Below are 25130 nucleotides of genomic sequence, written 5' to 3' on the forward strand. Positions count from 1 at the left end.
AGAAATTAGCTCCAATACTCAATTTACTCAGTGCACGTGACTACAGTATGTTGAAGAAACTAAAAATAGGAAAAAAATCTGCTTCAAACTGGCAGTGATGAAATCAGGTTTCATTCTTTCATAGCAAATATTTTTCCTGGCCTGACAGCCAAAAGTTCAGCCAAGAGGGCACTTTACTTGTACCTATTAGCTTTTAGCACTTGAATTTCCCTTTTTATATTTTGAGTTAGTGATTCTCCCTAAATATAAGGAAACCTTTGTTTGCAATAAAAAATTCTTCAAAATTTCTAATTCAAGAACCACAAAGCCTGGTTCTAAGAACTATAGCCTAAAAAAGCAACAAAACAACTCCAGCAAGTCTTCTTTCTGTGTTACTTAGATTACTATTACCTGAAAGAGATCTCCAGAGAGTAAAAAAAAAAAAAAAAAGCAGAGTTTGGTTGTTCATTTTACTTTGTGTTTCTAGAGTGCCCTGAGGCCCCATTAGACTCAGGAGCACATCCTGCTAGTGCTGTGTTCTGCTTGTGCCAGCAAAAGGCAGACATGTCCCTGCACCAACTGGTGAACAGCTCAGTCTGTACTTTGAAATTGTTTCTTGGACATTATCATCAGCTGCACCTTTGGGACAGCACTTCACAAAGCACACCCTCTCCTATTGTACACGTGAATATAAATGAAACTTGAAAGTGGTGGTGGATTTCATGTCCCAGAATGAAAGTTCTGCTTAAAGTAGCTACTACTCTGTGCTCTGACGTGAACAATTGTTGCTTTCATATCATCTTCCATCTGGTACTATTCCGTCCTCCTGGGTGCAAGGACAAGCATCATGCACTGGAGGTTATGATTCGCATTTAATGTCATTAAAAATACACTGTTCAATATCGAATCTAAATTCAATAAAACTCTCTCAGTCTTCCATAGCACAGACACATAGAATTTTGATTGAATCTGCTCTGCAGCGATTAACTAATGATGTACTGCAAGCCTTAGTAATATGAACGTAGCAAATGATACTTAATTACAATAATTAATGCCTGGTGATTCATGAATAATGCATTCCATAGCTATTTACATATCCATACTTATGCGGCTATTAATGGATAATTATCATTTGACTAAAAGGTGTGGACATCAGGAATGTAACAACTACACCATTTTCCCCCAATCTTACTGCGGCTTTACCTGTTTGTCTTGCTCTTGTATACCTCTGTCTTGCCATTATACACAGAAATATAAACAAGTTTATTTTCAAGACCCATAGAGCAATATATCATGGCATACTAACCAGCCATGCAGGTTAGTTTTCACACTGCACTGATTCTGAGCCAGTACTCTCATCTGTTTATGTCTTGAGGTTGCAAAACCATTTAGAAGAGGTTTAGGATATTATTTGAAAAGAAAAAACCCAATGTTTCACCTCCTCTTTCCAGCAGGAAACCTCTCGAATATTAGGAGGTGGAGTGTGAGAGCAGCATTAGCATTCTGCTTCTTCAAATGCAAAAAAAACCAGAAATAAAAAATCCCAAAGGAGAATTTTACATACTTCTAAGAGAAAGTACTTGGAAAAAGAACTTTGCTCTCTTTGTCATCAGTACAGATGTTTCTTGTCCTGAACTTACACTCTTTCCTACTGCAGATGGTTAGGACACTTCCATAGTTCAGAGTTTGTTCATTTGTGAAACTAGAGTAGCAATATTGTCAACACCTTCAATATGAACAAAAGATTCTGCCCTAGACGGCTGGTATTTATGTTCCAACACACAGATTTCAGCCTCCATAAAAGCAGATAAGTTGCTAGCCCTCCCAAGTCTTGGAGTTCCAAGACTTTAAGAGCCATAGAAGGGAAAAAATACAACACAGGATCTTTTAAAAACATTTTTCATATTCAAATATAATTATTTTAAGGAAATATAATAATTTTTCTTCTTAGCCTAAGCTTGAATGCTCAGTGTTGACAACACTAAGACAATAATATTCAGCTGCCAGCCTCAGGAGTGTGGTAAAACAAACAAGTAAAGCTGAGTAAGTCAACTGAAATGAGAAGTGCTACCACTCTGATTTTCAGACAAGCCACTCACCTACTGCTCCTCCACAGCACCAGCTGAGGGGCTGTGGGTGCCCCAGGTCACTGAAAAGCTTATCCCAGCTGTCATAATCTGCAGAGAGTGAACAGAGGCGCTCGCCATACATGGAGGTCAACTCCAGGTTCCACTCATACAGTGTGGCTGAACAACTCGTGACTCCAGGCAGCAAGGTTGAATCAAGCCATTGGGGAGCATCAGACTGATGTCTTAGTAAGTGAGCATGTTTGTACCTACTGTGACTTTTGTCTCCTCCAGTGCTCTTGCAGCCTGTTGAGAAAGACTCGTATGTACAGTAAAACATTTTCAAAATTAAACCATTTTTCCGAAATTCCCTGTCCTGCATAACTAACTCCACTGCATTTGAGGTTCTTGCCTCACAATAATACAACCTCATGAAATCAGAGATTTTTAAAACCACTCATTTACATGCTCTAAAACCGTATTGAAACCAGTGATACTTGAGGACCAAAGGAGAGAGGACTGAACCCCTGTTCAAAACTGATGCCCTCAGCCTCCAGCACCCATGGTCAGCATAGCCAGCCCGTGACACATTCCTGCTGGCTTTCTTCCCCAAATGAGGAGCAAGGCATGGGTTAGGAGAACTATCAACAAGCAGAAGCTGACTCTCACGTATCAGCTTTCATGATGCTGCTAAGATCTAGGCAGGGAGCAGACTGCGGGAAAGAAATAAGCAGTCTGGTCTATACAACCTACATTCTGTAAGGCTGCTGCTGGAAGCATAAAGGGTATTCCCTGGTACTTCTGATTAATTCTCTGTAGTACCTTACTTGGAGAAAACCCTCATCATGTCAACTATTTGGAGAAAAGAACTGTACAGCACAAGTAAACTTATTACAGTCTGATGATAGGTTATTGAAATAATATTATTTCATTGACTGAAGTAAGTTTTTACTATTTTTATTAGCCTAGCAGAGTCAGTGTAACTGAGCAGGGAAAAAGCCAGAATTTGTTTTCACATCATTCACATGGTTGTAGATCACCCATCATGGCAGAATCGTTACCATTGATGGTAGGAGCCAGAGTGAGCCCAGCTTTATTCCTGTGCCAGGTCAAATGTGGGGTAAGAAAAAACATCTTTAGATTTGTAAAATGAGCAGCTCTGCTCTGGAAGTCATTGGAAATGTCACAATGCCATTTTTACAGTTATTTTTCAGAGCAGAACAGCCCCTTAATATCCTTTGCTATTTTCTATTTGTATTCAAAACACAGGATTTAACTAAAACTTCTAAAAGGATATTGCAAGAAACACATTTAATATGTGTCATAACATAAGGTACAAAAACATTAGGATGCAAAGACAATAAGGTTATCTGATGTGTCTTAGCTAGGAAAGACAAGAAAGCTCCTCACAAGGCCAGCATTACTGCATGCATCAGTGAAAAGCAGTTGAATATTTAATATGCATGGTAAATATAAGCAGAAAAGGGAGCCCAGATGACATATGACAGCATAACACTCTGCAGTATAGGAATCAGCTCAAGTACGGTATTCACATAACACATTTAGTATTCAGACTAACACATTTTGTCTGTACACCATCCTTTGTGTTGCAATAGCATTGTTTTCCTTTTTCTCACCTTCTGATGTTTTCCCTGTAGACTCACATTCACATCACATGGGCATTTACTTCAGTCATTGCTCACTTTACAACCCGTTCATGCAATCCATGCCTGCGTTGTTCAGATACTAAATTTTACATCTTTTTTCTCATATGGTTCATGAGGCTTAATGTTCTTTCCTCTTTTATCTATTTTTCCTATCTTCAAATAATGCAGCAGGCTTAGCACTGAGGGAAGGTATTCTGAAAGTTGCTTTAGAACAATTAACTCATAAATATAAAAATAATACTCTACTTTTACTTTTCTTCCTTTTTTTTTGTAAGAGCAGGAACAAACACTTCTGTCTTCCAGTTATCTCTGTAGATGAAAAGTATAACTCTGATCTCATCCTAAGGACTATCCAAACACAAATTAATTTTTTGGTAATTCTGGTATTTCTGGCTATTGCTATGATCTAATGCCGAAACTTTGCATGTTTTCATTTACTTAACTTCTTAAAATCCAACTGATGAGCAAACTATTTTTCTGCAAGTACTGAAAAGTCTTTTGTTTGTATTTTGGTGTCTGTTTTCCACTGAAAATGGAAATGAAGCTATGTTCAGTGGTAAATTTTTTGAACTTTGTTTTTAAAAAAATACGGATATTTATCTAGAAAAGAGCAAACCAGCAGTGATACCCCAACAGCAGGCATTAGTCACCTATGCGTTTCCACTTTTACACAGTAAGATGCTTTTTATTTGCTGGACAACTTGGCCAAACACTGGCTGAAACAAGACCATAGGTCTGTTTTAATTCCATAAATCCCAAATAGCTTAATTGATCAGAAGTTTCTAAAGAGAATTCCAACCTGACTTTCAAGCAGAAAAATATAGTCTGGGCTTTCACCTGAGTGCTTATGAAAAGGAAAAGAAACTGCGCAGAAGCTAAGGAGGTTATGCTGGAAAAGACAACTTACTCGCGGTGGCACCAATCTCTTGAGATTCAATGTTTGTCCTCTTCACTAAAACTGACAGAACTAAAACATGGGTGTGATGCTTTACATGGAATTTATTGCCAGATAGGACCAAGGTGGCTTCAAAGGAAGCTTGTTTACCACCATTACAATTAGAAAGACCAAAAGTTACCCACACCTTAGATATGTTTTTATATATATATATATATATGTTTTACATATATATATATATGTATACATACATATAAAGGATGCCAGATAAAGGGTAAATATGGAGATTTCCCAGGTACTACAGATTAAGCACTTCAGAAAATCTACACACATGTATTCAGGTGCCTGGATGGGAACAATGGTCCTCCATTACAACCACTACTTTATTTAGACAGTGATAGTGCTATAGCTCCTTAATAGTATTGGCATATTAGTTCAGCATAACAAATACATCTTGAAGACTACTGTTAATATCTTGGAAACTAATCATATGCTTAAGATTACTATCAAAGGTCTAGGAAATTATGATGTTTCCAGATAAAACAAGGCTGGCATGTTAATCTGCCTACATATCTCTTGATGAACTCTTCTTGTAAAGTACATTCTGGTGCAGAGTATTTTTCAGTTCCTGTTATGACATTCCATTCCTAATAATGTCTGAAAAGAAATTGCACACTTTACTAGGCTTATCAAATATTTTTCCACTAAAAAGCAATAAAAAGAATGCTTGTTTCTGAGGAGCTGAAAAATGTTTTAGTTTCAAAAAATCAGGAACACTTATCTGCTTCCATACCGAGAGCCACTTAAATGAGAGGCAGAGCTTGTTACACAAATATCTGAGCTTTGTACCAAGCTAATTGTGCGGCAAATACAACAGTCCTTAAATTTATGCAAACAATATTTCATAGAACAGAATATTCACTTTTCAAGAAGAATAAGAGCACTGAAATAAAAAATGTGATACTGCTGTAATTCAGTGGAAAGGACAAGAGAATCAGCAGCTTTACAAAGCTTTGTAATTATTTAGCATGAGCAGATTTTGCACCACTGCAGACAACTTTGGCTGTTGATGGACCCTGTGAAATGCTAGGACTGGGATTCTGGAGATTCTCAAGCACATCAATAGTTTGGGGTCTAATTTATCCATTACTGAAATAAGTAGAAATAGTTCCATTTCTGTCTGGTGCAGCACTGGTAACACTCACATGCTGTGCTCTTCTTATCCCCCAAGGGACAGGACCCTCTGTTCCCTCTTCTCCAAGCAGTAATCATTTATGGGTGAAATTAGAGGTGCAGTTGCTTTCCTGATTATCCTGTGACAAGACTTTTCCTCTGCCATTGACTTTTTGCCACTTACCCGGGAAAAGGATATGTGGTCTGAACACAGTAAGCCTGCCTGATGCCTGGGAGCTGCTAATCCTGGAACACAAAAAAACCCCTCAACCTGCTCACAATTAAGATCAATGAGGACATAGAAAGTAGGCACTAAGAGGGCCTGACAACATCACATCTTCTGCATGGCTAATTTCAGTTTGTAGTCACAAACACCAAAGCATACTGTTTGGTCCTCTTATCTGGGCTGACTTGAATACCTCAGTGAAATGGCAGTGTAGGCATACATCTCCTCCACAGAGTTTATATAGTGATGTAACTGTTATCTTTTTTTATCCCAAAGCCTACCATTTTGTGAACTGATGCAGTGTATTGCAAAGGAGAGTCACACAAGACACTGTGCTGTGTCTCACGGAAAATTCTGTTTGGTCCTTTCTTATTTTATTGTTTCCTTTAATCAAACACAAAACTCATACAGGCCAAAAGAAAATACTTGGTTTCTGTATGTATGAAAATGTAACACGTCCTTCATGGTAGACCTAAACCCACTAGTAACAGGTGGTGTCTTTTTTCACTTTCGACAGGTTTGGAAGTTATTATCCCCATACAAACTCTCCCTGTCTTTTCAGTATGTGATATTTTCAGAGAACCTCAGTGGTTGCCGAGGGTCTCTCTGGAGAAGCCAGAGCAGAGCAGAGTCCCACAGAAAAACCTCAGTGCTGTCAGTGTTGCCTATCATTCCTGGAAGCCATCAAAAAAGGTGGTTTTGGCGGAAATGGTGGAGGCACAAAGTGATACTGAGGGAAATGAAATTGTACAAGTAAGAAAACTGTAAGTAAAATGGATTTGTAAAAAATCATACAGATGGGGACAGTACTGAACACCTGGGCTGTATCTTAGCTGCGTAAGAACAACTTCATTATTTTAAGTGAATGCTTGTGGCACATCTGTAAGGTACAGAAGTTTTATTATCTTGTCCTTTACTAGGAACTGAACAGAGAGAGAGACACCACAATCTACCCCAGGACATTTTAACCATGACATTTAAAAACCCCAAAGCATTATTGGTATAACCTGCTACTAAGAAATAGTCACCAAAATAGTGAAGTAAGTTCTCTACATAGAGTTCGCATGGAAGCGATATTTCCCTTCAGTACTCAGCTTCCCCCCCGTTCCCTGGAGAAGCACTCAGGCCTGATGCACAGGCTGGCTGGAGTGTAACTGACCTGGACCCTGGATCCCAAAACAACATATTTCACCTTGAGAAAGTTTTGCATTGAAGATTCCTAGCTTGTGGTCACTTTTTGTATCCTCTCCCAAAACCACTGGTTAAAGAGGAAGCAGAAGTATTCTTCCAGAATTAATTGTTAATGTATGACACTTCTGCCAAAATTCTATATAACTTTCTTGATTTCATGGTTACCTTACCAGTCTTGAAATAAGTATGAGATTGGGAATATTTTAAGGAAGCATGCAAGTATCAATCAGAAGTTACTCAGAGCCATAAAGAAGTATCTTGGACATCACTGCTTAAATTATTAGTTGAATTAAATAGCAAACAAGCAAAGTGTCAGGTTTGTGGAACTTCAGAATGGGATTTCGGCAAAGGATGAACTATCTCCAAACATTGCAACACAACCGCAGCCAGGTGCTTTAACAAAAAGGGTCATTGTTTGGGTTTGAGGCAGTTACAGTTAATGAGAGTGATGGAGCCAAATCCTTTCAATATCTGAGACTATTTAAAATCAAAGCAAGACCCTTCAGCAGTCTTCAATCTGTAATAATCCCATGGGGTGTGGAGCTGAGCCCTCAGGCACCAGCACAGTGGAGTGAGGACTGCACTCAAGGGTATTCGCCTGAGAGGAGTGACTGACCAGCCAGCCTGGGAAGGAGCATCTGTCCTGGTGCTCAGACAATAAATAATGGGTCAGTTGATGTGGAAATGGGAGTTTAGACTAAGTTCAGACTGTAACCCATAATAGGTACATATGAATAATTTATTACCAGCGTAAGTGCCATATTCTTGCAGTTTAAACAACAGAGAATGCCATACTTCAAAAAAGAAATCTTGTACAGTAAAAATGTCTGATTGCAACAGGTCCATAAAAGACTACCTATCAGACTCAAGTTTTCTTGCTCAGGGCTTCATGCCTCAGTGTACTAGCAACTGTGCAAACACCAAGCAAGTGACAGACTGCCAAAGATGGAGACCGAGGAGTAAATCCTAAGCCAGACCTTGCTAGTTCTCATTCTCAGTGGGAGTGTTAGAGCCTGGGCAAGGCTGCACTGCCCTGATATGACTACTAGGGACTGATCACAGATATTTGTGCAAGCAGTGTTGAGGAAGAGATTAAATTCAATTACCATTTCCACCATGGGTTGCCTAACTGATCATAAGCTAATCACGTCTCTATTTCATGCTTCAGTTTCCCTCTGACAAAAGGATATTGGTCTGCTTTAGAGCGGATCTCCAAACTGAATAAGGCATCAAGGATGGAGCCAAGAAGGAAGACCCGCTTAGGCTTCCCGTTCAACAGAGGACAACTCAGGTATCTGAGAAAGGCAGAATGAAAAGGGGATTGTATCAGAAATAGCATACACCAGCAGATAAAGGTGGATTTTGACCTGACTCCATGCACTGTAGAAAATGCTACTTTCAGCCTGTATTGAGGAGCCCCCAGATCAGAATTAATCATCTGGCTGGAAACAGCGTTGAGTAGCACTCATAGTCAATATGTCTTGCCTTGGAGGACCAGAGATAAATTTGGTGAGCTGAGCCAGCAGATTTTTTACCTATCTCTAAGAAGTATGATTGTCAAGAAAATCTTCTGAAACTGTAGGAAATCTTCTTAAAAGAAAGGCATTGACAAGGCCACCATGACTTCCTAGTCTCTCTAATATTGTGGTTTCTGTTAGTTATCTTTAGGTGGCAGTAAGGTAAAAGCATGGAGTAGAAAGTCAAGAGCAATCTCTAATGCATTTGTAGAGACCCTTTTCTCATGTACTGTGCTGGCTATAACATAGAAGGAGACTTCATAAACCACTTGCATCTTCAGCAGATATCCAAAAAGCAATTATTAAAGTTGGCTTCATCCAGATCACATTCAGATGCAAACCTGTTGAATGCCAGCAATATTAATATAATGACAAGATACTATATTAGGTACACAGTACTTGATCCAAGAATCCCTGAGGACAGAGGTAAGGTTCACAGGTAGGGACACACTCATATGTTCCTATCAACAAAGATGGAAATACACTAAAAAAAAAAAGCCACAAGAAAAAATAACTTCAGCAACAAATCTAAGGTCTAAATCAAGATTAAAACAGGGTTTCAAGAAGTAACTATTGACATAGAGGTTTATAGATACTTTTTTTTCCATTTACACTTTTCAAAGTCTTTCCCGAAGCTAAAAGATAATCACGTGTTCTGTCACTAGTCAACTTTCTACTAGAAAAAAAGCCAGTAGGATAAAAACATGCTCAAATTTTTTATCAAGGAATATAATTAGCTAAGTAATGCGACAGTGTCATGTAGCGTGCTAAGGCAAGTATTATGTAGCCAATAAAGGTCTATCTTATACTATTAGTATTTACAGTTGGAAGCACAAGATGGCTGCAACCGAAGTGCTGCACCCAACAAAGGCTAGCTGTTGACTTGATACCTTGTTGTCTGACAGTGTGAAACAGTCAAATAGCTACTTACTTCATCACGACTTGGCAGCATAATTTTAATGCTAGGTAGCAACACATGGCTGTTTTGCAGGAGCTTAGCACCAAGTAGGGAGAAGAATTTCATGAAATAGTTTTGAGATTGTAGGCTTAGCTTATTAGCAGAGAAATAGGGATGGAAAGTGTCTGGCACTTATGAAATAAAACAGGAATCATAACTCTGTCTCTGCTGTACTGTACACTGCTGATCCACTTATTATGCATCACTGGACAGAGCACTTTCTTACTCCTACAGAAAGTGGGAAGAGGCAAGACTGACAGTTTCAGCACAGGTTGCACCAATTCTTACGGAGAACCAGGACCTGGGGGAAATAGAGGACCTTGCTTCACATTGTCACAGTCAAGGACCAGAGCCCACAGAAGGTGGCTGCATCTGTATGTGATGCTATTCTTCGATGGGTACTTAGTGCTGTTCTCAAAGATCTGATTACAGAAGTAAAAGAACATCTACCACTGGCATCATTACTTAAGGAAGAGATCTTTACCCTCAACTGTTATGTGCTGGAAAGTGGAGTTTTGAGCAACCAGTTCCGTGCCCACAATTCAGGTTGTGCAATTCCATTAAAGTTAATTGAAACTGATAATGCAGAACACAGGCAAATCATGCCTGGTGAAAACAATGCACATGGAAACATTAGTGAGGAGAAACAACATGCAGATATTCACTTAGATGGGCTTTGTGCTTCCAGAGTGCAAATACCTCAGCAAAATTTATCTTTTTTTTCCCCCTAACACAGAAAAAAATTGGAAGAGAGAAGGAGAGATAATATGTGCAAAATTCAGATCAGAAGTTTGCATTAGAAATGGTTTAGTTTCACCCTTGACATAGCTGTTAATAGCCTACGTTATCATTTCCTGCCCTGTTCTCTTATCCAAACGCTATCGTTCCCATCAGCCCCATCTTGACTGTTATAACATCATCCTTCACATGCTGGTCTGTTCAACACCTATGCAATCAATGAAGAAAGCAGTTTTGAAATTCATTCTTTCTCATCATTCACTGTGTCTACTGAATCTCTCTTCACCTCTTTTCTTCAGGAACTGTCCTGCCCTCATCTTCAGCACTGTAGCATCTTTTCCTATTCTTCTCCTGCTTTTGGGTTTAACCTACTGACCCCCTCCCACCCCTTTCACTCTCCCATGACAACAGGACCAGACTTCCTCAAAAGGCCACTATACTGTGTGTTCTTCCAAATCCCTCTTCAGGACTCATTTCTACTGTGGCAACTATATGGATGCATAAACTCAAGCCGGCTATATGCAGGGCAATGACAGAAAGTTACTGTTTTCAGCAAAAATCTTTTAATTTTAAATATCATCCATTCCTTCTTGCAAGATGCTTGCCTGATAAGGCTTTTTATCCACCACCAAGATTTATTCATATAGGATCTGCTGTCTCAAAGCTGTAATGCAGTTATCCCCTATGGAGAAACACCACCTGATACACTGCATTGTTATCCATGTACAAAAATAATTTTATATGATACCCCAAAGCGTTTCCCAAACTGGAAAGGGATGTTACACCCCAGAGACTGACACCTTTACTAAAACATTTGTCTAGTCTGCAATTTAGCAACTATGGGACAAAGTCCTCCTCGGCATGGTTTGCCTGGATTTGCACCAGCTATAGATTTTCCCTCCTATCCTTTCAGATTGCAGCAGATGGTAAAGTTCCTACACCAGAGGCTGTCGATAGAATTTTAAAAGGCATCTCATAACAACACATTGGAGCTGCACATTTAATCTGTGCTGCAGCACCAGGATGATCTTAAGAAGAGCTGGAGCACACTTACAAAATTAGCACTGGCAGTTGCTGCAGAAACGCTACCAAGAAGTCTTCTCAAAGCCCACAGCTTAATGAGAGCTTACCTCCCAAACTGACAGCCAAATCACTTCTCTGTGTATAACCAACACTCTACTGTCTAAGAGAAAAGGCATTTAATACTCTGTCCTGTGAGATACTGATCCAGCAAACTATCTGATGGAGATTTTAAGGGGCTACTTATGTACTTCTGGCTTTTTGGGGTCCATCGCTGATGTCACATGACGTATAGTGGCCAAAACCACAAATATTATTTCTTCTGCCTAAGACAGACCATCCCAGACCTACTAAAACCCACTGTTTTCATGGCTGGACCACTTCCATTAAACAGTTAATATAAGTCAGCCATCAATACTACAGTTAGGTAAAGAAATTATAGTTACTGTATGTAGCCTGTTCTTTAAAGAATAATTCCTAAAAGTGAGCTTCTGAGTTTGAAAAGTTACTCAACCAAAAGGCTAATATATTGTAAATAGAGGTCTACTTGAGCTGAACATTACTGCAAGTGCTAGCATTGAGGGGGCAAATTGTTTTGATTTAAACACAGCACTGTCTCCAAGTGATCCCAAAATGGTCCTGCAGCCTAATGTGAGGAGGGGGAGGTCTGTGTATGCTGATCTGACTCAAGATCAAGACTAATGTGAATAACACTTATTTAACCAAAGTCTGCTTTACAGTTTAGTTGCAACACTTTAGAGAGCTCCATCTCCAATTTCTTGCTCCACTATAATTAGAACAAACTTCCTTGTTAACTTCTGCAGTGTCACAACAGTGTGACTTCACGGATCAGGAGGGAGGCTGTCAGAATTTTTTAATGAGGCACTTTCCTTGCAAGCCCAGCTAACTCCTAGACTTCAATCATCTCCATCTTCTTCATTTTCTCACAGGACACCACAGATGTAATTCTTCCTTGACAGTAAAGATTGCATTTTTCTGATCTATAACTGGTCAAGCCAGATGATCAATTTATCATTATAGCTGCTAACACTAATTTTCTCTACATTTGTGCTTTGATTTCAAGAAGAAGTGTCAGACAACTAAAAGTTGACATTTTCCAGGGAGGAATTCATTCAAACTGTCACATTTCAACTAAGACAAACTATTCAAACTACATATTATAAAAAACCTTATTTTAGCTAGAGGTAGTAGTGAATGCAATTTCTTCAGAGACATTTTAAGAAAGTATTCAGACAATAATATCCACCAGAAAATAGAGAAATAAAAAAAAAGATTACTGACAAGCATTCTTCTTCAAGGTGAGCTGCCTATATGTATGTTATACTGTGGGTCTTCTGCACACATCAGAAGTAGTCATCAAAATTTTGTCTTCAGCAACGTCCATAGAGGTACATACAGGACTTGGGGTCTCATTCAGGCCCTCCAACAATGGGATTGTCTGTTCCTGCAGATATCAAGAAAACAACTTGGAGGCTGATGGCAGAAACAGCAACGGCAATGATGAAAATTCAAGATTACCTACAACTCTATATGTAGTGTAGATAGATTTTCAGAGGACTACAGAGACAGGTGAGGGATGACAGGATAGCCTCCTCCCGGTGGACATGATGTCAGTGGGAGAAGTTCCCAAGATGTGGAGAGAAAAGCAGTCATGCTTACCTTGGGGGGTTACCTAGCATACAGAAGGCAAAGCTACCTGTGACCAGAGCTGATTTGTGGCAACTACAGGCCAGCCTGAACTGGAGCTACGGGCTGGCTGATTGCAGGGCAAAGCAGTCACATGTTTAGGCCATGGAGATCTTCATAAGGTATTCAAGGCTCCAAGTCTGAATCTGGTCCTCCTACAAACTGGTCTTGTTCTTATTCATTAAGGAAGCAAAACTAGAGAGAAACCCTGCAGCAGTCTTTCTAGGTCCACTTTTTTTCCTCTAGCTTTCTACTTCTCAATGTCAGAGAATTCAAACACTTTTCTTACCAGATAATCCTGAAGCTTGTTAGGCACCAGGTTTAAAGTACAGCAAATAGCGCGCCTTTCAGGAATTAATTCCTTCACACGCGGAGACAAGAATGGCTATGCAATGTGACTGCCATAGAAAATGCACTTTTGAAGCCCACAAGATAAACTGAAGAGTTGTAAGGTGTGCAGAAGGAAAAGGAGTTGCTGGCCTCACTGGTGCTAAACAGTGGAAAATCGGCTAAGGTGCACCCACAGACACTAAGTGCTTCCTCTATTGTTGCCACAGGTACCAAAGTAGAAAGGAATAAATTATTCAAGTACCTGAATGGTAACTGTGTATAGGCACACTCAACACAGATGAGTGCCCACATGGACAACAGCATGAAGCTGGAAACCAGGATAAAGTATAGAGAGGATAAAGCAGTTAAAGGAAATAGGTGATGCATATAGAATCTTAAAAATAGTTTGCCATTTCCAGTGGCCTGTGCAGTGTTTGGCTCAGCTCGACATGAATCTGCTCTTTTTAAATGAGTCCAAAATGGATTATTGGTTCAACTCAGCAGCCCAACATCTAGGTTAACACAGGCCTCGAGACCTGGTGGCTGGTGTTTAGCACAAGCTAAGCAGCTACTTTTTACAGATGATGTGAGGGAAAGCAATAGATGCTTGCTTGTGAAGGTGAAGAAAAAAAAAATCACGGAAAAAGGGACTTCATGTGCCGTTCATTTAAGGTACTTCTATTGGAACAAAGTCAGTCTATAGATTTATGGCCACTTTACTGCTGTTGAAAATAAACTGTAGTCCCACAAGCTGGGGTTATCAAGACATCTCATTATAACAGATTTCTGTATGACTGACTGGATTTCTTCTTGAACTACTGGAATTCTTACTTGAATTCAGCCTTTAACAGAAAAAAATTCTGATGAGATGGTTGTAAATCCACAATGAAATAAACTCAGTGTATCTATGGGCTTTTTAATCAAGGTAATGGCTTTTCTTTGGCTACTTGGTATTATCCCTATATGCCCCCAAAACTTTCAAAGTAATTCTGAGATGGATTAGGGACACTCAAGCCAATCATCCTTCATTACTATAGCAAATGGTTTTGATTTGGGGCCAGTAAATCTGGATGGTGTGGATCAGATGTTCTTACTGTGAATGAAATGATAACCTTATGAATGGTGTCAGGACTCGGGATCTGGAGACTTCACTGGTGAAAGCTCTTGTGGACACAAGCAGCTGCAGAATTCCCAGAAAGCCCCACATGTGGCAGAGAAGGGAATTCTCTGGAGTTTGGCAATCCCTGTGTTTTAAAGCTTGCGTTGACGTCTCTTGTCTGGCGAAGCATCCAGAATCAGCCATGAATCTATGCAAGAGTGCTGAAATGAAGGCTGATTAATTCTTAATGCCCAGCAACAGAGGCATGCTTCTGCTTTCAGAGCACACTACACCTTTCACATCCCAAAGACACATACATTTCGTGCAAGCCACACTTGCTTGTGCAAAGCTCGTGCCCAGGTAGCAGCGTCCCAAGGAAGGTCACGCTACTTCTCTCACACCTACAGCAATTTCTCTGCTGGCACCACAGCTTGCTCTTCTCTCTCCCTGATCCAGCTCAGCCCTTGGTGTCTGTGGCCATAATTCTCATCTCCTGTATCGACATAAACCGGGATTAGATCAGCGAAATCATGCTGATGTAAGACACACAAGAGGAAGAGGCCTTGTGTATTTTGCTGGCTCCCTTGTGCTATTCCATTTGCCTTTGGCATTTGGCACACATGGAAACGTTCATATACAGCAAATCCCTAATGTTCCCCCCTTATAAAGTGACGGTTTGGAAGACAGCTTGTTTAAAGATAAGCATACATATACTGGATTGATAAATGCTGCTGAGCTTTGACTTGTGAACTGGGCCCTCCTTATCCAAACGGTTCACCTACAAAGCAAATCAAGGAACCAAGGTGGAACAATCAATCTATTTCAATAACCAAATGAAAAGTAAAACCCAGCCCTACAATGAAGTTTCACTCTATCCAATGATTTTATCTAATCTAAACATTTTAAATTGTTCTTATTTAATAATTAAAAAAAAAAAAAAAATTAACGAGCTTTGAAATGAAACCACCAGTGAAGAGCCAAAAGACCTTGTTTTAAAACAAGACAAAAAAAGAGTTTTTTCTGCATTTCCTTCTGTCTTTGCAGAGGAAGCTATTCTCTACATGAAAACTAAATGCAAGAATATTTTCTTTTTCTTCCTTTATTTTTAAATTTTACCAAAATAAATTTGTCTTGCTCCAGCTGACATCTGAAGACATATGAATAGACCATGCTACATAAGCAAGAAGCAGATTGGCCTTCTAATGTTAGCAGACTTCATTTTGTTGGTATTACCATGGCACATGACACCATCTTGCCATCAGCATCCATTATCATTAAGGATACAGCTTTTACTGACAGCTACTATGTATTAGGGGCAGGGGAACTCTCACAACTGTTCTGTCACTGACTACATTTCAAACAGGCTCATAAGATAATGCAGGTTGGAAGAGGCCTCAGGAGGTCTCCCAGTCCAACCTCCTGCTCAAAGTGTAATGAGAATCTCAAAGGTATTGCCCAGTCAGTAAATTAACCTTCCTTCAGTTACCCTACACATATTTAGTTATTCATAAGCAGCGCTGAAGTTACATTCAGAGATAGCTGTGATTACCATGTGGTATTTATCAGCAAGAATTATTTCTGAAAGGCTATCACATTGTGTGGGAGTCTCATAGGCTTCCTTGACAACAAAGGTCTTTAGCAAAAAAATTCAGTAACTTGTTTCTCTTCATAAATTTCCAGCTGTCCCGTGGCTTTTTTTCCGATTAGGCTGAGACAAAATGAAGTTTGCCTCGCTTTGGCCTTTCCTTTCCAGAGCTTTCCCCTTCTGCTTTGGAAGCTCTAGGCCACAGAACACCTCTTGCGTGGGACTCTGCCATGGCTTTGTGATAAACGCACCAAAAAATTATATATTCATAGCAAGTGGCCATCTCACAAGCAGTCAGTTCAACAACCAGATATCTTAACAAGCTAACACAGGGAAGTGAATAGCAGCCTGTGTGATATGAAGCTGAAAAGTGATGTTGCAGCGTGGTGGTCTAATCAAGGAGACATCAGCTGTGCATTGCTAACCACCCAGCGCCTTTGGACGCCCACAGACTCGCAGCCATGGGTGATCCACTACATGGCTGTGAACACTGAGATAAGCAGCCACATGCATGAGCAGTCCCACAGCTGTCAGAGGGGCTCTGCTCTTTGAAACATTGGAGAGGTTCATAGCCTAGATCCATCTATGGTGGAAGCAACAGGCAAGGACTTACCAGAAGAGCCTGAAGCAGTGATATGGGACCTTTACGTTCAAACTGCTTTTTTAAAGCCCATTCCCTACCATTATGCAAAATACACAGTAGGGTCAGTAACAGAAAACCTCTTTTTCTGCTGCCTCAGCAGCACTATGTTTCTAAAAATGCTGCTCAGTCCTTTTTCTTTTCAGGAACATCAGTTACAATTATTTCAGTCTATCATCATCACCAAATACTGGAATTAACAGATTCAGAGATGACAGGGGACAGAACTTTTCAGTTGGATTTTTTTTTTTCCAGATCAGCCAGTTGATTTTCCAAATTAATTTAACTGTTCAGCCATTAATTACTAAAGAAGCAGCTGATTTTGATGGGACCAGACTGCAGAGCCTTCTGGCAACTCTTGTTATCAGTTCAGTGCTACTGCTAAGGGGGCTACCTATACTGTAAACTTAGGCAGTGATCTGTGGGCTGATAAACCAGGGGACAGCACTTGAACAGTAGATTATTTTTTTTTGAACAATAGAATCCACCCGAAAAGATGACATAAAAGCCATTTTTCTTCATATTTAGAAATTAGAAGCAACATAAACACAGAAATAAAGTTAGCTTATGTATCTGATCATTGTAAAAAACCCAGCTCTCTAGATTTTAATCAGTGGGGTAACATTTTTTACATAATGGCTCAAGAGGAAAAGTTTTGTCCAACACAGATGTGGGCAATTTTCAGTAGTTTGTTCAAGTCACTGGTTGACCAAACCAAATCCAATGAATGAATAATAGTTATTAAAAAGAAACAAGAATTGGAAGAAAATGTGAAATGTGTAGTGGATTGCTATGGTGTGCTATGGGTAAGGTTTCTGTAAGAAGTAACTACTGCAGAACAAAAAAAAATAGCCCTGTTATGAAGATTTTAACTTGAGAATGAGGTTTAGATATGTGACTGCATTTTAACAAATTACAGGGTTCTCTTTTCCCCAATTCCTTTGCATAAAATTTTTCTTTAATTTTATTTCTTAATGTGAAGGATATCATAAATGAAAATGTCTGCATAGATGTAGACATACTTACAACAGGAATGTAAAGAGTATGGACTGGAAAATTGGAGAATAAGTTCAGAAATTTCACATATTCACAGGCAATACCATCCATTTGCCTATGGCAGTGAATTTCTTTCACAAATGTCCTGTTCAACCCTAGGATCCGAGTTAACTTAGACTATCTTGGTCCTCAGTTTCCCAGGGAAGACAATGAAAATAAAAGACAGCTTCCAAGAATAAAAATTCCATTAAAAATTTGCAGCTTCTCTGAGAACAGAGAAACAAGGGTCATGTAGTCTAACACAGTACAGAGAAAAGCTAAGATCTCAAATATATCTGTAACACCATCTAAAGATGAAATGACCTTCCCAATTCAATACAATTTAATGGACCAGCACATTTCATGCCACCTTGTTTTAGGGTTGGAGTCATGTGGTCTGTTACCTGCACTAGATTATTTCTATTGGAAAAAAGGGTTTTAAAATCATAGGAACCGTATATTTAGCCATCAAGGGCAGAGGAAAATGTCCTAGCTGGTCATGCATCCCCTAGAGAGAATCCCTGAGCCAAACTTGCTTTTATTATTATAGTAGGACCTTTTATATCAGCGTGGAAGTGGGGAAAGAAAAAAAGAGGAAGGATTGTTTTAACATTCTCCCTCTGGCATTGTTGTTCTTCTGCAAAGGCATAAGTCCAACAAGGTATGCACAGCAACACCACCCACTTACAGTACATCCATTGCTGAATGCAAAATCCTCATTGTTCTCAGGACTGTAATTGCACTTCCTTAGAAATGACAAGCAAGCAGGTCACTAAAATATCCTGTAACATGCAGTATCTAGCTGGGAAATGGGCTTTGACCTGCTGTTTTCCATTTCTAAGTATTTTGGGATTTGGAAGTTCAGCCTCAAGCACACATACATCTATGGCAGTTCAGCTGTCGCTCATAATACAAATCAAAAGATGATGGATGGCAGAATCTGCCCAGAAGTTCAATTCCTACTAGGGTCACTCTGTCCATAGCGACCACTTTTCCACACTAACCACATCACTTCATTGGCTTACCTCACCATAAGAATTTCTTACACATAAAAGCACGTATGTAGAGGTATATAGAATGTTCATCTACCAACTATAAAATTTCCCTGGTCTAAAGCTTTTCAGCTGGCAGATTTGTTTATGCGCACTGTGCCTTCTGACATTATCACATTTCCCACTGCCACAAGAAAACAGAAAAAAAAAAATCAGAGCATCCTTACATTCATCCTATACCGTACTACTTGTGTTTGTGCCAATGAAGCTACAAAGCCTGTATGTAGAAGAAGAGCGGGATGAATATTTTAAAACATATTTGTGACAATATACTGATTAATTTCTCACTGAATAGATTTCAGTTGCACTCTTGTGCAGCCTCTACCCACTTATTTAATGCAAACACACTGGTAGAAAAGTTTACTGGCAGGAATGCCCACAGAAATAGTGCATTTTACAAAAATATTTACAGTAAGCAAATTTTCTATATGTAAGTATAAGTATTCACATAAGCTTGACTGCTCCAGCAAAAGAAACAGAAATGTGACGGAATATATATCCAGTCAAAATAGCTCATGTTTAACTTGCAGTAGCAAAGGCTAGCAATAACATGTTCACAACCAAACTAGGGACAATGAATTATTATTAAAGTGATTAAACAAATAATTGCTGAATTGCTACTACAGTCTACAGACATATTAACTCACATGTTATTTTCAAGCAAAAAGGAACCTGTCAAATGAAATGGGTCATTTCGTAAAATTCATCCAGCTCTGCCTTGTATATTAAATGTCCAGCACCAAGTATGTAATTTTCTGAAGAGTCCAAAGAACAAAATCTGGAGGGGCTAATGTACTTTTCTGCCAATAAACAGTGCTTCAGCAGTAGCTCGTCTATGCAAAGCCCTATCCATAGAATGGTTTTTATTTGCCTTCCATGGTAGCTCAAGTGTATCTCAGTATTCTCTTGACATAAATTATATTGCGATTATTTCAATCCTTCCAGTTGACAACTGACTTGATCTCGAACATATTCACCTCCATTGGCTCAGTAACGCTGGCCTTGTTATTGATCCTCTTCTTGGCAGTTGTGGTTTCAGTCATTGCTGCCAATAAACGGGCAACTCAAGGGACCTACAGCCCCAGCCGGCAGGAGAAGGAGGGATCCCGGGTAGAGATGTGGAACATGGTGCAGCCACCACCAATGGAAAGACTGATTTAGAAGAAAGCGCTCCTCCATCCTGGAAGATGGCTGAAAGGAGACAGTGTACATATGTTAGATATATTAATTTTCATTCCAATACCAGGAATACTCATTATAAGATTACAATGACTTTGGGCTTTCAATATTTCCCTTTTAAGTTCAATAACATTGAAATTCTCTTAGGATTTAAGTGAACCAATGCTGTTTATCATTGTTTTGGACCAGTCGGTCCAAGGACAATTTTTATTTGCACTGGAAACTACAGCCTTGATAATCAGCAGTAGGCATTACAGACAGTAATGCCTCCTGGGCTATATGTAAGTGCCTGTCTCGGATGCAACACGAATAAGTTTCTCATCTATGCTTTCCTTTTACTGCCTAGCAATCACTGCTGCAGAAGGTGATGTAGACAAATCAAATAAGCCTGTATAATAAAGAAATTGTAATTCTGTTATCAAAGGCTTTAGTACTAGAGCTGTGTCTTAGCATATCTACTTTCATCTGTTTATCAGGGATTAAAAGGAAGCTGTGCAAAAACTCTCCAAAATAAATGCTTCAAATTTAATTGGTTTTCTTTCCTTCAGTTCTCTCTGAGAAGATTTTACCTGCTGCGCCCCCACCTTCTACTGAAAAGAATTTCAGCTTCCACAAAAGCACATATTTCTCTGAGTATAAAAGACTGTGTCCTAAAATGTCCAGTGGGCACAATCTGAGCTCTTAGGAGACATGGAGTCTCAACATCCTAAACAATTTCTGTGCATACACACCACTGCCATTTTCTTATTACAATATTACCCGATGGTCCATTTTAGAAAACCATTGCTTCTCACATTGCAAACATACATTGGCTGCCAAAAAGCATGCTCAAAAATGTTTCCCCAAACTCATGGAAAATACCGGGAAAGAGGCAGAAGTGGCCTACAGGTAAAGCACTGGCTTGCAATTAATGATGACAGACTTGGTGCTTCTCCTGGAGCTCAGAGTTCTCATATGATCACAGGCAAATAAATTTTTATGCCCCAATTTTCCTCTTTTAAAGCAGGGATAATCCCATTTAATTATCTCATAAACCTCAGCAGCAAAAGGATTGCAACTGTTTGTTCAAAAAGGAACAAACACATAAAATGTAATGGAATAACAGGAGAAGTTTGGAAGAAATCTTGTAATGAAATAGACATTTGAAAATCTTCAAGATATGTAATGATCATTCTTGTAGTAGGAAAGGATGTGCCAAAAATACACCCAGGTCAAAGGGGTTTTTTGAAATGTAGAGGCAAATCTTAGCAGTAACTCATCCAGTTAATTTTCATATATAGTCAAGAAATTAAAGCATAAACATTGCTCCCACACAAACTGAATCCACCATAAAGAGGCAACGGAGTAGAAAGTCCATGATGGCAGTTCTTTCTTCCTGCAGTTCAGCTTATACGTTCCCGCAGTTGGGAAACATCTCAGATATACGCATCAAACCACAGATAGTTATTGCAGGAGTTGCATAATAGAGTACACACATTAAGTATCCATCCTTTTAATTAATGATCAATTCATAATTCATTCTGAATGAGCCCCTTAAGGGATTACTAAAGATCAATGTCACTCACGTTTATTTTTGTTTTAAATGATTACAGTAACTATGAGAGTAAGCACATTCGCGATTTTTTTTGCAGTCCTCACCGATATCTTTCAAAATAAGGCACTACAGAAAATGTGAGTGGATGGTAGGACTCAAGCCGAGTTAAAAGAGCAGAATGTAGTCACAGCAAAAATGCACAACAGATTTTATTCTAGCCCAATTTACAGCTTTACTACTGAAGCTTATTATTTTGAAGGCAATCGTTGTTGTACAGCTGCAGTCTAAATCCAGAGAGTTCAAATGGCAACTAAGGAAAGAATGGAAAAATAATGCCAAAAATATGATGGGAGATAAGAGATAGCAGAGATTCAGGGTAGGTCTTTTCGAATCATGGCATTATGTAATTACAGATGTAATAACTTTTAACTGAAACACTTGGTTTAGCCCAGCATTTGCCCTAAGAGACACTGCTAAGGCATAATAAGGTATACCATAAAGTTTGTTAGGTGTGATCATTTCTGGAAAGATACATAAATATTGGAAAAAATAAGAAATTGACTCAAAGAGTGTACAGTTTGAGGTAGCAAACACTCAGCAAAAGAGACAGCAAACAGCGTGTGAAGATGAAAGACCACAAGTGAAGCAGGAGTGATTTGTGCAGATTCTTACAGACATTGCTTTAGCCTCAGCCCAAAAAGCTGTGAGAGACCCAAAGGCAAGGCCATCTCTGCCAAGTGGCAAAGCAAGGCAAAGACAAAGGAACCTGTGATAACGAGAGGGCAAGTAATAACTAAGTGGAGAAGAAGAGCTGTAAGGCTGCAGGCTGGGAAAGGCTGGGGGAGAGAGAGCTCTGAAAACCAGGGGGAATCTGGAAGCATGACTTGGGGCACAAGTAGCAGAAGCAGCATTGAACTGGTAAAGCGGATGCAAAGAAAATGCTTCCACACACCTGCTTTATGTTCTTGGGTTTCTGGTCAATGAGCTAAATGGAGAAATAAAATTGACAGAGATCTCAGTGAATAGCAGAGATGGAGAAAGAAAACCAGAAAGTAAGTCATTTCAGAAATAGCAGTGGAATGGTTATAACACAGACCTTTGAAGTTCGCCCTTCTTCGAGCAGGATGTTGGACTAGATGACACCAGCAGGTCCCTTCCAGACCAAATTATTATATGATTCAAAGAAAAAGGACAGAAGAGAGAAAGCAGCTGAAGATGGAGGCAGTTTGCCTGGAGAACTAACTTGAAGGAAAGCATTATTGTTCATGGTGAAAGACAGAGCAAGAACAAGGAAGTGGCTGGAAAGTAAGTCTGCTCTTCTCAGTGGTTTGAATTTCTGGATGAAATTTTGGAGACAGTAGAAAAAAATCTGTGCAGAGGTAATAAAACATTCAAGAAAGTGTTGCCACACAGAGAATCTATAGGGCTGAGCAAGATAGCCAGGAACATGTACAGAGGAAGGAAGATGCAGAGAATATGAAAGCCTGAAGAGTTTTTGTACAGACCAAAGAGAGCTCTGGAGGAATATGCTCCTGAAGAATTAAAAAGACACCCATAAAAGCACAACAAAGGGAAAATCTCAGAGTGAAATATGAGTGTGGCTTGTAGAAGGTAAGTCAGGGAGAGAGAAGGCAGGGGAAAAATCTTTAAGATCAGAGTAAGCTGTGATTGCTATCAGTCTCAGTGGAGAGGAAGCAATAAAAATAAGAGTGGTAAAAGCTCACGCAAAAGTGAGAGAAGAAAAGGAAATGGAAGTGGGTGGCACTTGGGGAAGGTGGAGGCAAAAGCGGGATTGCAGCAAGGGTGAAGCTGGGCTTTCATGGTAGTGAGGCCATAGCAAAAGGAGGGAGGGTGATGGTGAGTCAGGAATGAGAATTACCTACTGAAGCAGATCTGTGTAAGATAACTTAGAGGGAGCATGTTTTATTGCAAATAGAGATTAAAATGTGAAATATTCAAAACTCTATTTACGATCTTATAAGAAACAAACAAGAAAAGGCCCCAAAGGCACAAGTGTCAGTTCTAAATACACTTTCTGAAAAGCTGAATTAACAAAGCAACAGCCAAAGAAGACAGGGAGGCAGATGCTGCAGCTGAAAAAGCTCAATGGCAGCCTGGAGAAGCACACAAACTCCCAAAGCTGTTGCGATATTAACATGCTATAGTTACCATGAAATGCATGGTTAGGAAGACTGACCCTTCCGGGGTCACATCTCAACCAGGGAACAACAGTTAAAACAAAAGAGAATACATTATAAAGAGTGTCTAATACCATCTTTGCTGAAATTTAAACCACAGATTACGACTGATATAGCAGATGTCAAGCTATTTACTGCTTCTCAGCCCAGAGATATAATAAAATGCGTGCAGAAGCACAGACATTCAGGGAGGAGCAGTAATATCTCAGAGGTGTGGAAAGCATTCGTGCTGCTATAAGGAAAAAAATATCGAGACTGTCTTCTGGTTTCCCAAAAAGAACTGATAACCTCCATTAATATGGAGGTATCTCCACACAGAAGACTTAAAATATTTCAAAATTACATTTGTTTAATCTCTCTCTCCATTTGATGCAAAAGCTGGAAGTAAAATAATTTATTCATGATGACTTGCAACCTATCCATTAAAGAAAAAAATGCACAATATACTCCCAAGTCTTACGCATTTAAACTCTGTCTTCATGTCTAACAGCCTTCTCCCAAGAAAGAGAAAGTTCTAAGTTAGAGCACTTGATCTGCTCTGCACCAAATCCTTTCGAAGATACTCTGAAGCAGGGGAAGGACGAAGTGACTTACTCCTCTTTCCCAGTTCGTTCCCTTTTCCCTTGGGAAGAGGTGACATCCAGCCTGTGAAGCAGTGAGGAGTACCTTCAGAGTCCCAGGAATATTTACACTAGGCAGAATACAAATATTGCAGCTGGAATTTGGCCAGCTCAAAATGATCATAGTGTATCACTGCATTATGTGCCTTCTCCATTTTATGTAAAATTAACTGTTCCTTCTCTGTGTGTACATAGTATGTTTATAGCTTAGATGGTGTATCCATTTTACTATTTTGCTGTGTACAGGATCAAAATGACCAATAAATAAGGATTATATCAAGCCACATGCAACCTATAATTTTTTGCTTTACGGGATTACTTCATCATGCATTTACAAAGGAAATTATCCCCAGGCCAGAACTATATTTGCAGTTTAAGAAGTCAAATTTGTCATTTGGAATCAAGTGATCAAGACACATTTTCCATACTTGGAAATGAGATGAATGTGCTTTGTGCTGTGGTCAGGGCTGCCAGCCTCAACATTGCAATCTGCACCACCCTCTGACTACAGCCACGCCAACTGATCATCCTTGCCCATGAAAGGGAGGTGTTTTGTGCCAGGTCCCAAGGTGGCATGAATCAATACAGCTTCACTGGAGCTAATTTATACAAGTTGAGAATCACATGCTCTGTTTTTTAAATTACTGCTGTCTTTCCAGCACTGCGGACGAGTGCAGGCAGAAAAATGGCACAGCAGTAAGAATTTTCTTCACTTAATATA

General features: G+C 39.4%; 1 protein-coding gene across 1 annotated transcript in view; it reads left to right on the forward strand.

Annotated features, from left to right (window-relative positions):
- CRB1 (crumbs family member 1, photoreceptor morphogenesis associated) overlaps positions 1–20039 on the forward strand; it is a 99972-nt gene extending 79933 nt beyond the window's left edge. The window contains exon 12 of the mRNA XM_010563439.1: positions 19824–20039. Within this exon, the coding sequence (XP_010561741.1) occupies positions 19824–20039 (216 nt within the window). The remainder of the gene's footprint in view (positions 1–19823) is intronic.
- Positions 20040–25130: the final 5091 nt, after the last annotated feature.

The sequence above is a fragment of the Haliaeetus leucocephalus genome, unplaced genomic scaffold (assembly GCF_000737465.1).
Source record: "Haliaeetus leucocephalus isolate CR32 unplaced genomic scaffold, Haliaeetus_leucocephalus-4.0 Scaffold166, whole genome shotgun sequence".
NCBI classification, from domain to species: Eukaryota; Metazoa; Chordata; class Aves; order Accipitriformes; family Accipitridae; genus Haliaeetus; species Haliaeetus leucocephalus.